We start from the raw sequence: 12771 nt of genomic DNA on the forward strand, positions 1-12771 counted from the left end.
CAGAACCATCGGAACCATCAGAACCATCGGAACCATCAGAACCAACAGAACCATCGGAACCAACAGAACCACCAGAACCATCCGGTCCACCAGAACCACCAGAACCAACAGAACCATCGGAACCAACAGATCCACCAGAACCATTGGTCCAAGCAGAACCAACAGAACCAACAGAACCATCGGAACCAACAGATCCACCAGAACCATCAGAACCACCAGATCCACCAGAACCAGTGGTCCAAGCAGAACCACCAGAACCAACAGAACCACCAGATCCACCAGAACCAGTGGTCCAAGCAGAACCATCAGATCCACCAGAACCACCAGATCCACCAGAACCACCAGATCCACCAGAACCACCAGATCCACCAGAACCATTGGTCCAAGCAGAACCCCCCTGCCAGAGCAGCATGGATTCCTGTGGAAGTGACAGACTGTGTTTCTGTCCATGCTGCTGGTTCAGGATGTAGATAATATGAACATGACTGGATTTGATCGGGTCAGAGGTCACTGACTGAATTACCCCCCACACTGCATATAGCTATAACCACCCTTGCCCTCTTTTGCCCCCCGTATGGCAACCTGGGCTGCTGTGATACTCCAGTTTGCTGTCACTAGTAGCTCACTTGTACTGGGGCAGTAGAAAGTACCCCTGGTCAGTATATTTGAGGTTTCCACCTGCAGTCAGTCCCGGTAGCCCAGACGTTACCTGGTGTCAGTGGTACTCGTCGGGTCGGTCCTGGTGCTGCAGTGACGTGACAGTTTGGGTTGGGATCCAGTGCGGCGCAGAGACTGCTTCAGTCTGCGTGACAGAAACCCCTGAAGAAGAAGAGTGTCTGTTCAGAGATGTTCTGGATCAATAACCGGACCTGATCATGATCTTATTATGGTTCTGATCAGGGTCACCTGCAGGGGGAGACAGTCTGCTCACCTGGAGCCAACAGCTCACCTCCTGTTACCATGGAAACCGCAGCCTGCGCCTGCTCACCGTGACTGTGGCGGTGTGCGTGTCCATTGTGGAGCCACTGGACAGGCCCAGTCTGCCCTCACTTCTGTCCACAGCATCTGCAACAGAGAGCATCATGGGAGTGTTCGTAGTCCTCAGCTGTCACACAGCTGTTGTCATGGCAACTGGCATCTCCCTGACGACAGCAGAGCACAGGACGAGTTTGCTTTAAATCACTAAACTATTGATCTGATGTCTCAGTGAATTCGTAGAGAAAACCAGAACCAGAACCAGAACCAGAACCAGAACCAGAACTAGGACGAATGTCAGAATGCGCTTGGGATTCACTGCCACCTGGTGGCAGAGAGCAGATACTGCAGGACGGCCATTTGGATCCTAGCAGCCAGTTCCTGACCCAAAGCCAGAACACGGATCAGAACCGCTGCTGAAGTTACACTGTAAAAAATTTACATTAAAGGTAATTTAGCCTGTCATATAAAGTAAAGGAGATAAATGATTAAAGTCACATTTTCACCCTAAATGCCTCAGTAGTCCGTTAGTCAGTCTTAGAAAAGCGGTTCTGTTTCTTCTGATTGGTCTTGCTTACCTGTGTGGGCGGGGCCAGGAGCCACTGAGGCCACGTGCAGAGTGTATCTTAGCAACCAGATGGTGCAGGTCTCCGCCCTCTCTGCCAGCAGCAGCGGATGCACCTGAACAACAGACATAGTCATGTGACCCGACTGACGCCCCGCCCTCAGCCATGGAACAGGCCACTAAAATCCATCCTGGCATGTTTGAACAGACCAATCAGGCGTCACGCTGGTCCGGTTGTCTGGTTCTGGCTTCAGTTGGACTTTAACATCGGAGCAAAGCTGACCTTCAGAACCACCTGATCCTGAAACACCTGTGTAGGTGTGTGTGTAGATGTGTAGGTGTGTGTGTAGGTGTGTGTGTAGATGTGTATGTAGATGTGTGTGTAGATGTGTGTGTAGATATGTAGGTGTGTGTGTAGGTGTGTGCAGGTGTGTGTGTAGATGTGTAGATGTGTGTGTCTGTGTGTAGATGTGTGTGTAGATGTGTAGGTGTGTGTGTAGATGTGTGTGTCTGTGTGTAGATGTGTGTGTCTGTGTNTGTGTAGATGTGTGTGTCTGTGTGTAGATGTGTGTGTAGATGTGTAGGTGTGTGTGTAGATGTGTGTGTCTGTGTGTAGATGTGTGTGTCTGTGTGTAGATGTGTGTGTAGGTGTGTGTGTCTGTGTGTAGATGTGTGTGTAGGTGTGTGCAGGTGTGTGTGACCTCCAGGTCGTCCAGCATCAGCAGCTGAGAGTCCGACAGGATGCAGAACATCCTGGTCCAAACATCAGGCTCCGCCTTCTGCCCACAGGACAGCCAATGAATGGAGGCGCTCTTCAGCTCTGAAACATTATGACATCATCATCCTTGGACAATGTTAACACACACACACACACCTACACACACTCACACACACCTACACACACTCACACACACACAGTCGTACGCTACTATCCAACAGGGGACATTCCATTGACTTCCATTCATTTCTACAGCCTAACCCTAACCCTTTTCCTAACCCTAACCATCACATACCTAACCCTTTTCCTAACCCTAACCATCACATACCTAACCCTTTTCCTAACCCTAACCAAAAGTCAATTCACACCTTAGTCCTAACGGTGACCCCTGACCCTAAAACAGGGTCATTTCCAAGAGGGGACCTACAAAATGTCCCCTCTTCAACGGTGAGTCCCCTGTTGGTCAGTGTAAAATGACACGCATGTCCCCTGTTGGATAGTTACACATGAACACCTACACACACACTGAGGAAAACATCCCAACGTTCCACAGGAATGTTTCCAGCTGCACGTTGAGGAACTGAGCATGACGTCTCTTGTCTCTATGGCAACACTGAAGGGCCAAACCAACCCGACTCAAAGATCTGGACGATTCTGACTCACCAATCACCTTCATCCAGCCCAGGTGCTGACACCTGGACAGGTGCTGGACCAGCTGCTCCATCCGTCCGCTCAGGTGGACGAGCTGCAGGACACACACGGACATAGAGACAAAGAAGCAGAGAGACCGAGACAGGATGTCCAGAGGACAGAGGCCCGCAGACAGGAGGACGGTCTGAAACGTCCCTGTCCTGCTGTCCATCCGTCCACTGCTGCATTTCAGACATCAACACCAGGGACTGGTGACCAAACTGTTTACCCCAAGGCAGAAAAATGGAATGCTGAGCAATCACTAACCTGCTACTAACCGACCACTAACCAGCCAGTAACCAGTCAGTAACCAGTCAGTAACCAGATACTAACCCATCAGTAACCAGATACTAACCCATCAGTAACCATGTGAATTCGCCTGTGATTAATAACATATTCATTCATTAAACATTAAACGTACCGGCAGGTCAAAGTTTGTCTTCTTAGTGAGAAATAAGTCCAACAGTTCGACAGAACCCGTCCTCCTGTAGAACCCGTCCCCCTATAGAACCCGTCCTCCTGTAGAACCCGTCCCCCTGTAGAACCCGTCCCCCTGTAGAACCCGTCCTCCTGTAGAACCCGTCCTCCTGTAGAACCCGTCCCCCTGTAGAACCCGTCCCCCTGTAGAACCCGTCCTCCTGTAGAACCCGTCCCCCTGTAGAACCCGTCCCTCTGTAGAACCCGTCCCCCTGTAGAACCCGTCCCTCTGTAGAACCACGTTGTTGACAGTGAGCTGCTGCTTTTCCTCACGTGATTTTTAACACCTTAATTGGATTCAGATAATCACCTGCTGCACTCTCACTTCCCCACTCAGAACCAGAACCAGAACCAGAACCAGGACTCTCCTCATAAACCCACAAAGACACAGCAACAGGTCAAAGGTCAGATAACTTTATTGTGAATGGTTGAACCGTCACATGATCAAAACAGCCGTCCACCAGGCCAATCGGAGCGGGGCATGGTTACCATGGCAGCATTTAAAGTGACAGAGTGACAGTTTAACATCTCAGATTTTGCTAGCACTCCTCATTCACATCAATGGCAGCGTTAGCTTGGAGCTAACTGATGTTGATGATCAGCTGGGTGTTTGCATAGATTCTGATTGGCCCACAGTGCAACACGGAGAGACTCGGACCAATCAGATTTCAGTAACAGAAAAGGGGCGGGGCTTGTAAACATGTGACCTGAGGGACATGTGGCCCCCATAAACATGTGCTTCTGTTTAACAGCTAGGGGGCGTTGAAGATACAACTCTGTTTAACAGATAAGAAGCTGTGGAGGAGAGCTCCACCTAGAGTCAGACGGAGGAACTACAGTCTTTGGTTGACTAGAACACCTGGTGGGCTAAATACTGCCTGTAAAGGTCACAGGTCAGCTTTGACTCGTCCCCTGGACAGGAGAGGACCAATCAGATCAGAGCTCCTCCCACACCTGGGCCTCCTAATAAGGTGTTGACCCCTCCCACTCCAGCAGGTACTGGACCGTCCCTTGACGTGTGACCCGGCGGGCCAGAACCTGGTACCGCTCGCCATTGGTCAGCCGGCCCGCTGCTCCGAAGTACGAGGAGATGGAGGAGTGAAGGATGGAGGAGTTGGAGGTGATGTGGGCGGAGTCAGACAGGAAGCAGGAGGGCTCAGAGGTCAAGTGGGCGGGGTCATCAGATGGCTCCTCCCACACCTCGCTGCGATTGGCCCACTGGCTATAGCTGTTGCTAGGTAACTTCCTCTTCCTGCTGCCCACTCTGCTCCTGCGGAGACATATCAGGTCAGCCCAGGTGTTAGCCTGCTGTTGCCCTGGTAACAGGGCACAGGTGGGAGGGTTACCTGCAGCGGGAGGAGCCGGAGCCGGAGCTGGAGCCGGAACCGGAACCCGGGTCGACGCTGACGCTCCGGGAGCTGCTGAGGAGGAAGAGGGTGAGCGCCACAGAGGAAGACCTGACCTTTGACCTGCCACACCTCACCTCTGGAGGCTCTGCAGCTCATCCAGCGAGAAGTCAAAGATGGTGGCCATCTTGGAGGTCCAGCTGCAGCTCAGCTCGCTCTGCAATGACATACAGGTGAGGTTGGACCGGACCGGACCAGGTCTGACCCGACCTAAAAACCACAGAAGAAGAAGAGGCTTACGGTGGGAATGGCGTCCTCTAGCAACCACTTGGACTTCTTCTTCTTCCTCTCAGCCAGAACACTGGAGCCAACATAGAACCCATCAGAACCCTGCTGGTTCCGTCCAGCTGGCAGACTACTTTCAGAACCAACAACAAGAAACCAGCCGGGTTTTGGTCCTCAAGACCCGACCCAGATACCGGGACATCCCAGCAGGACCTTCTGGACCTGAGGGACACCTGGGGACAGCAGAACTCACCTGGCGGCGGGCTTCGTGGAGCCCCGCCCAGCGTCGCTCTGAGCGCGCTCAGGAAACAGCTTGGAGGGGGGGCTGGGGGGGACGCGGGTCCTCAGGCAGAAGATGCATTTCCTCTTCTTCATCTCCTTCCCACACAGAAACCTGGAGACAAACGTCTACACGTCTCAGAGTCCAACCCACCAGAGGACACGTCCAGAACCAGGCCCAAAACAGGAGGTGTCCCGGTTCTGGACACGGGAACACTCGGACCCAGCTGCTTACTTGCTCTTGTATTTGTTCAGGGCGTCCAGCAGGTGCTGCCCCCTTTCTGCTGGAGGACTGTTGGACAGCTGAGGACACAGAGACAGGAGGAGTCAGGGCCGATCCGTCTGGGTCGGAACCAGGTGGGGCGGTTCCGTTACCTTTCCCAGCTGCAGATGGTCCCAGTTAGCGGAGACGAAGGCCAGAATCTCGTCCAGCTCAAAGTATTTCTTCTTGCTGCTGATGGACAGGTTGTAGAGCGCCAAGTGGACGACGTCCACCCAGCGCAGAGACAGGCGGCGCACGTACTCACTTCCTCTGTTACACACGGCGCACAGGAACAGATAGAACCTGGAGAACCAGCAGAACCATCAGAACCAACGGAACCACAGGACGCACAGGTGCAGGTAGAACCTGGATTAGAACGCTCTGGGTGAAGGCGGCCATGTTGGATTCATGTTAATGGGTTTTTTATCCACCCATCTTCTTCCTCTTATCCGGGGTCGGGTCGCGGGGTCAGCAGGCTTCCCTCTCCCAGCCTCCTGCTCCAGCCCCTAAAGGGGAACCCCAAGGCGTTCCCAGCAGAGGAACATCGTCCCTCCAGCGTGTCCTGGGTCTTCCTCTGGGCCTCCTTCCGGTGGGACGTAAACTCCTCACCAGGAGGCATCCTGACCAGACGCCCGAGCCTCAACTGGCTCCTCTCAACGTGGAGGAGCAGCGGCTCTACTCTGACTCCCTCCCAGATGACCGAGCTTCTCTAAGGGAGAGCCCAGCCATGAGAAAAGTCATTGTGTATCCGTGACCTCGTTCTTTTGGTCATGACCCGCTCGTGATTGTGAGCTTTGGGTAGAAACGTAGATCAACCGGTAAATGGAGAGCTTTGCCTTTTGGCTCAGCTCTCTCTTCACCACGACAGACCGGCTCAGCGCCCGCTTCACTGCAGACGCTGCGCCGATCCGCCTGTCGATCTCCCGCTCCATTTTTCCTCTAATTTGTGACGTTTTCCCTGACCCGGAGAAGGAACTCCACCCTTGTCTGGCTCTAGACCATGGCCTCGGTTTCGGAGGCACTGATCCTCATCCCGGCCGCTTCACACCACCTGCCAGTCCAAGAGAATTGCCCGCAGTGACCATTGCAGAGCCCCCTGTGAAGGCCATGGGCTGCATAAGGAAGCCGTCCCGGCTGCAATAACTGGAACTGAAACGTAAGCGAAGCCGCGAATGCTAATACGGCACATCTAGGATCAGTAGATCTCAACTCTGAATATTGTGTCTTAAGTTGCTCAAAAGCTAACTGAGTATGTTCGACAATATTACTTTCCTAAACTTTTACGTTTCGTTGAAAGGTGCCTAACACTGTCACTTCCAACCTTGTTACATTACGAAGTCATAATCAGATCTGCTTCACGTAGTATAGTATTAGTGTTACGCTGTGGCTATAGCAGCCATACTTATGCTCACCCACAGAAGCCCGACTTCCTTTTTGTTGCTTTTCTACACATCCAATTCTCTCTGGGTTGTTTGCTGCTGCTTTCTATGGTGGTTAGGGACTTAAACACACATTATGCCAGCAATGCACACTTGTGTTTTCTGCGTTTGATCCTTTTGTTCTCCGAGGATCTTATTACATCTAAAAAATGGAACATTTGAATCTTAGTTTTGAAAATATTGTACAGCAAAGCATTACTATTTTTATTTTATTTCATCGTCTTAGTGTTCAGCGTCCTGAAACGACAGGGAGGGTAGATTTCTGTAGAAGGGATAATTGATGGAACAGCAGTATCCTTTATAAATGTGTCTGCGCCCAATGCAGATGCTCCATTAAGACACTTCAATATGACTGCAGAGTACAGATCCGGCCTACTGATTGTTGGGGGGGATTTTAATTGCGTAATGTCAAATGTAGATAAGCAACCAGCCTCTCAGACCCCCATGTCAAAGACGGGTAAAATGCTTAAAAATATGTCTGAGGAAGCTGGATTAGTGGACGTGTGGCGATCCGCATTCCACCACTGGCCATCACAATCTCTGACCTGTTCTCTCCAGTGGAATAGAGGATTGACACCATCGTTTAATTAATACCTCTCTTCTTAATGACAAGGAATTTATTGCTTTTGTTAAATTCCCAGATGTCGTTGGATCCTAAAGTACCAAGCTTGTGTTGGAGGAACTGAGGCCCATCGGTCCCAATCAGACACACATTGTTTTGGTCATGACCCAAACGTTTGGGACGAGGTGACCAGGACTATAAACCACATCTTTCCAGACGTTACATGTTACAGCTGCATTACTGGGACTGCAAGGACCAAAGTACATCTGCTAAATGTCCTTTTTACAGCAGCCCTGAAATGCATCAGTCAGGTGGATGCAGTTGGAACCACCTTCTACGACTCATGGGTTCAGAAAGTAAGGGACTTATGTCAAATGGAAAAGATCACCGACTCACTAAGACTTCAACAAGCTACTTTTATCCTGCGCTGGGATCCAGCAGAAGCTCTGCTGCTGTAAACGAGTCCAACAAGTTTGTCTTTTGGCATAAGGTGTGTAGCCGTCCTGCTCAGTGAATCCTTGGTGGCATGGTGGTGAGTTCACAAAGGTGATGCTGAAATCATGAAATGTCATGCTGAGATGTTTAATCTATAGAAACCTTCACATCGACAACATTTGTGTTGTTAAGTACTGCCGATGTGTGGCTGTGTAATTGCTCTGTAAAAATTATATTAAAAATAAATAAATTGCAGAGTCGTGTTAACCACCCAACCCTTCAGCAACCAGAGCCTTAAGGAACTCCAGGTGAATTTCATCCAGCCCCTCTGGGCCTGCCAGGTCTGACCGGCTTCCTCCCCCACCACCGGAGCAACTCACCACCAGGTAGTGGTCAGTGGACAGCTCCGCACCTCTCTTCACCCGAGTGTCCAAGACATACRGCCGCARATCCGATGAGACGATGACAAAGTCAATCATCGAACTGCGGCCTAGGGCGTCCTGGTGCCAAGTGCACATATGGACGCCCTTATGCCTGAACATGGTGTTCGTGATGGACAATCCGTGACGAGCACAGAAGTCCAACAACAGAACACCGCTTGGGTTCAGATCGGGGGGCCGTTCCTCCCAACCACGCCTCTCCAGGTCTCACTGTCATTGCCCAAGCAACAGTCAGAACCCGTCCCCCCACCCGTAGGCGGAGGGAGGCTACCCTCTCGTTCACCGGGGTGAACCCCAACGTACAGGCGCCAAGATGGGGGGCAACAAGTTAGATGCATTTCATGAGCTTCGGCTCACAGATCAATGAGTTTCATCTTCATGAGACACAAACTGAGAGAAAGGATTATTTACCTCCTACTGAGGTTTTCACACCTTTAGTTAGTTATTGTAGCTTATAGTCTGAGGATAAATGTGCTTCAGTTTTAAACATATTAAATCAGGTTTGGTGCTTCTGGGTCTGAATACCTGGATGCAGTCAGACTTCAGTGTTTATGAGTTTTGATGCTTTGTGGTTTCATGTTGTCCTCAGAAAAACTTTGTTTCTGCTGCACATTTTCACCCAGAGATAAAATGTGTGGATATTTACGCAAACTTAGACGCAAAGTTAATTTTTATACATGCCGACTTGTGTGTGAAACATGGGGCCCAGTTTTTATGTGGCCACGCCGCTTTGAGCATGAGGCCGCTGGTCTGTAAATCAACGAACTGGTCAGCTGATTTCTGAATGCAATGGTTGACATTTTCTCTGAGCAGACTAGTCAAAGTACAGCCCTCTGGCCCTGATGGGGCCCATCCTGACCTCGACGGAGCCGATTCAGCTGGAAAGACCATGGATTCCTGGGGGAGTAGCAGACACTGTGTCTGTCCGTACTGTTGTTTCCAGATGTTGAAGATGTGAACATGACTGGATTTCTGGCAGTTAGCTGCTTATTGAATGGTCAAAAGCTGCTGGTGGTTAGAGGTTGCCTGGCTGTGAGGAAATGAGCAGCTCTATCCAGGTGCCCTCAGGGCCACACCAGGACCCACCTGTCCCCGAACATCATGGCGTCCTGCAGGCTCTGGGTGCAGGCCTCATGGAACCACTGCTGACACCTGAAGCACTGCAGCATCTTCAGGTACCACCTGCAGACATAGCATCATCAGTATCCAGGTAACAGCCAGCACCTGCAGAGAGCTCTCTGATTGGTCGCCTTACTCGCCAGGCCCGCCGCAGTAGCAGTAACAATGCTGCTGATTGGTCCGATGCTGAGAGTCCCAGTTCAGCGCTGCCAGATCGTACGGCAGGACCTGCTTCATCGCCCACAGTGCCTTGGCTATCGGACCCTTCCTCAGGGCACCCCCCTTCTGAGAGGGGAGAGGGTGGGATTAGAGAGAGGGGCGAGAGACAGTGGCATAGTGGACAGAGGACGGCTGGTACCCGGACAGCCAGAGCGAAGACACAGCGCCTGCAAAACCAGGGGCTGAGGTCGGTGGCGCTGCCCTCTACTGGAGGAACGTGGCACAGCTGGTGAAAGCCTGAAACAGAGCAGCTGACGTCATAAGGCTGCTGCCCCCTGTAGGCCCACATGCTCACTGCAGCCTCACCTAGCTACCAGGCAACTACAGCAGACTCACCAATGCCACACTTTCCACAGATCAGGATGCCATTGTTCGGCTCCGATTGGCTGCCGGAGTTAGGCTCCGCCCCCTGGCACACCGAGCAGCGAGGCTCTTCCCCTGGGATTCCAGCTGCAATGTGACTGGACAGATTTTAGTAGCCGAATGAGACAAACAGCGCCCCCTCTGACCAAAACATGGAACAACATGAGGGACAGCTTTCAGTCGGAACGGTTCTGGACCGACTGATGAATGAAGACATGACCTTTGACCCTAGGATCCCCTCACCGTGTTGTATGTCCTTCCAGAGAACCCAGAACTTGGAGTTGTCCTCAAATGTGACGAAGCAGCTCTGCCTTTGAGGGCTCACCTGTCCACCAATCAGAGCATCACATTCAGAGCTGCCGGCCAATCAGAGCAGAGCGCTGACAGTTTGCAGATAAACTCACCCTCTGGATCTTCCCCACGTAGTAGAGACCATCTGACCAACGGCAGAGAACAAACTGACCCTCACTCAGGTGAGGCTCCGCCCCCTCATCGTCCTCCAGGACCCCGGTGCTGTGGCAAGTCCCGCCCCCTGGACACACCTGAGGCTCCAGACTGCAGAAGGGTTCGGTCAGGTTCTCAAACATCCTGCGGACAGACAGGTGAGACACCTGAGTGTCCAGCTGCTGAAGGGCTCAGTCAGCTCTCTGTCGGCCGACAGACAGATGGAGGAAACAGACAGTTGCTCAGTCTGCGGCTGTGATTCATTCCTGGACTCTCGGGGGTTTCTGACAGGTCGGAGCATGCGCAGTACATCCTCTGAAGATAACCGTTAATTAACCTGCTAACCGCAGGAAGCGGCACACCCTGCTGCTTTATTAGCGGCCGCTAATAACTTCGGTAATAACTATTAATAACTGTGGTAGTAACCCTAACTAACCCGTTACTGCCGGTAACTGCCGTCTTCCTCTCCGGTTCAGCTCCGGTCCCGGTTCTTATCATAGTTTCTACATTCATACGTCTCACACTGAGCTGTTCTGACAGACAAACTGGGTCGGACCGAACCGGATCGGTGTCAGCCAGCAGGACCCGGCCCGGTCTCACCTCCACTGAAGCGGTCACGGTCTGTCCTCCTCCCGGTCCTCTGCGAGCCGTGAGACAGCAAGGGTTCGGTACCGGCTCGGAGTCTCTGGGTCCGCTCTGTCCTCGGTCTCCGTCTGGTTCTCCTGTCTCTGTTTCGCGGCACTGAACTTCAAACTCTCTCAGGCGCCATTTTTTTCTTTTTCCCGCGAATCACAGCCTGTTCTTTTTACGCTGTCGGCTTGGTCACGTGACCGCATGGCGCCCAGTGGAGAGCCGCGGTAACCGGATGACGTCACCCGGTCTGGCAGCATCCTCCAAGTTACTGATGAGGTCAGATATTTGGGACATTTCATCACCGCTGACCTGTTTGATGGTAGAGACATTTACAGGCGGCGCTGTTCTCAACATGTTGAAGCTCATATTGTCCTTCAGACAGGCTATCTGCTCAGCAGCTGTCAGAACTGGACCGATGCTCACAGCCCACCTGTGGAAGAGCAGGAAGCATAAATTACATATGCAGCACAGTGATGACGTCAGGATGCTGCTTAGGATGCCTGATGGAGCCGGTCAGATGTTTGGACACATTATGACCAGATGTATGTGGAAGTTAACACTCTGTAAACAGCATCATTCACACTTTGACCATCAAAGCTGTTTTTGGAATCACTGGCACCTTACTTTACATGGAGCAGATGATTATTTCATTTTTATCGTTCTTGTTTTTGTCATGTCTGTTTATTGCTTTTTTTATGGACCATAAAGGAAACGTGGCCCATAAATGGTCCGTGTTTGTGGACCATGACAGGGTTATGGACCAATAAATATGATTTAGACACAAAACAATCCTATTGATTTGTGTTTTAATAAATAGGGTTGACTGACTGATATCAGATCATACATGGCACATCTTATATATATAATAATGTTATGTTTACCATGTCTATCATGTTCCGTGTTTGAATGGACCAAACTGAACCGACTGCGTTGAGGTTCTCTGCTGAAGGGAAACGGCCCTCAGGTGGATCTCAGCCTAAATGAGGGGAAATACTATGAAATATTAGAGTTTTCTGACCATTTGTCTCCATATTGAAGTTGTGGAGATGTTTGGTTATTATTTTCACTCGTCTATGTTTGTCTCAGTCAGACCCGTTCGGTCCAGGACTGTTTAATAAATCCCACAATCACTCATCAAGTAGCACACAGAAGCTCAGGAATAGATCAGATCAATTTATTAACGAGGGAAGGTTCTCTGGTCCAGGTTCAGGACTCCGGTCTTCTGGGTCGTATCTTCATTTCAGTGAACCGCAGCGAGTACTGCCAGCCGGTCCAGCTGGACCATTCCACACCGTCAGCGTAGGAGGCGTGGCCTCCTCTCAGGTACTGTCCATTCAGGTTGGAGGTATGGCAGTTCCGGTACCACCACGCCCCCTGGTAGTACGCCGCACAGTTGTTCTCAGATTGGTCCTGGTCCCGGTCCTTGGTGGTGAACCGCATGCCCGAGTGTTTGAGGAGAGAATCTCCTGTAGGAGGTAGAAGGAGAGGAGAGTTTGGTACTCTGTGGTACCGTTTGGTAC

General features: G+C 51.4%; 3 protein-coding genes across 5 annotated transcripts in view; all 3 read right to left on the reverse strand.

Moving 5' to 3' along the window:
* The window catches only part of LOC103460382 (disabled homolog 2-interacting protein-like), a 21704-nt gene extending 18253 nt beyond the window's left edge, over nt 1–3451 (reverse strand). Inside the window, exons 1-6 of one of the 2 annotated variants that reach the window (XM_008402527.2) lie at nt 3370–3451; nt 2922–3003; nt 2242–2360; nt 1554–1656; nt 989–1065; nt 710–819 (exon numbers count right to left, since the gene is read on the reverse strand). In XM_008402527.2, coding sequence (XP_008400749.1) covers nt 710–819; nt 989–1065; nt 1554–1656; nt 2242–2360; nt 2922–2982 — 470 coding nt within the window. In that variant the 5' untranslated portion in view covers nt 2983–3003; nt 3370–3451. Of the gene's footprint in view, nt 1–709; nt 820–988; nt 1066–1553; nt 1657–2241; nt 2361–2921; nt 3136–3369 lie in introns of those variants that run through there. The other variant, XM_008402526.2, reaches the window with a different exon arrangement.
* A 372-nt stretch (nt 3452–3823) lies between these two features.
* On the reverse strand, nt 3824–12321 carry phf19 (PHD finger protein 19). Of its 2 annotated transcripts, none has more exons than XM_008402530.2 (15): nt 12133–12321; nt 11219–11681; nt 10579–10762; nt 10418–10499; nt 10148–10261; nt 9951–10048; nt 9729–9877; nt 9560–9655; nt 5711–5900; nt 5571–5638; nt 5310–5450; nt 5072–5132; nt 4909–4988; nt 4772–4843; nt 3824–4695 (listed from the first exon to the last, which is right to left on the reverse strand). In XM_008402530.2, exons 3-15 carry the CDS (start codon nt 10759–10761, stop codon nt 4389–4391), a joined length of 1641 nt encoding a protein of 546 aa, XP_008400752.1. In that variant the 5' UTR covers nt 10762; nt 11219–11681; nt 12133–12321; the 3' UTR covers nt 3824–4388. The 2 variants fall into 2 exon arrangements, with proteins under 2 accessions (XP_008400752.1, XP_008400751.1); XM_008402529.2 differs by having other exon boundaries at nt 4772–4846.
* Nucleotides 12322–12404: 83 nt separating this feature from the next.
* Nucleotides 12405–12771, reverse strand: part of LOC108165952 (fibrinogen C domain-containing protein 1-like) — a 4561-nt gene continuing 4194 nt past the window's right edge. Inside the window, exon 2 of the mRNA XM_017303279.1 lies at nt 12405–12717. Coding sequence (XP_017158768.1) covers nt 12458–12717 — 260 coding nt within the window. The 3' untranslated portion in view covers nt 12405–12457. The remainder of the gene's footprint in view (nt 12718–12771) is intronic.

This window comes from Poecilia reticulata, unplaced genomic scaffold (assembly GCF_000633615.1).
Source record: "Poecilia reticulata strain Guanapo unplaced genomic scaffold, Guppy_female_1.0+MT scaffold_236, whole genome shotgun sequence".
Taxonomy (NCBI): Eukaryota; Metazoa; Chordata; class Actinopteri; order Cyprinodontiformes; family Poeciliidae; genus Poecilia; species Poecilia reticulata.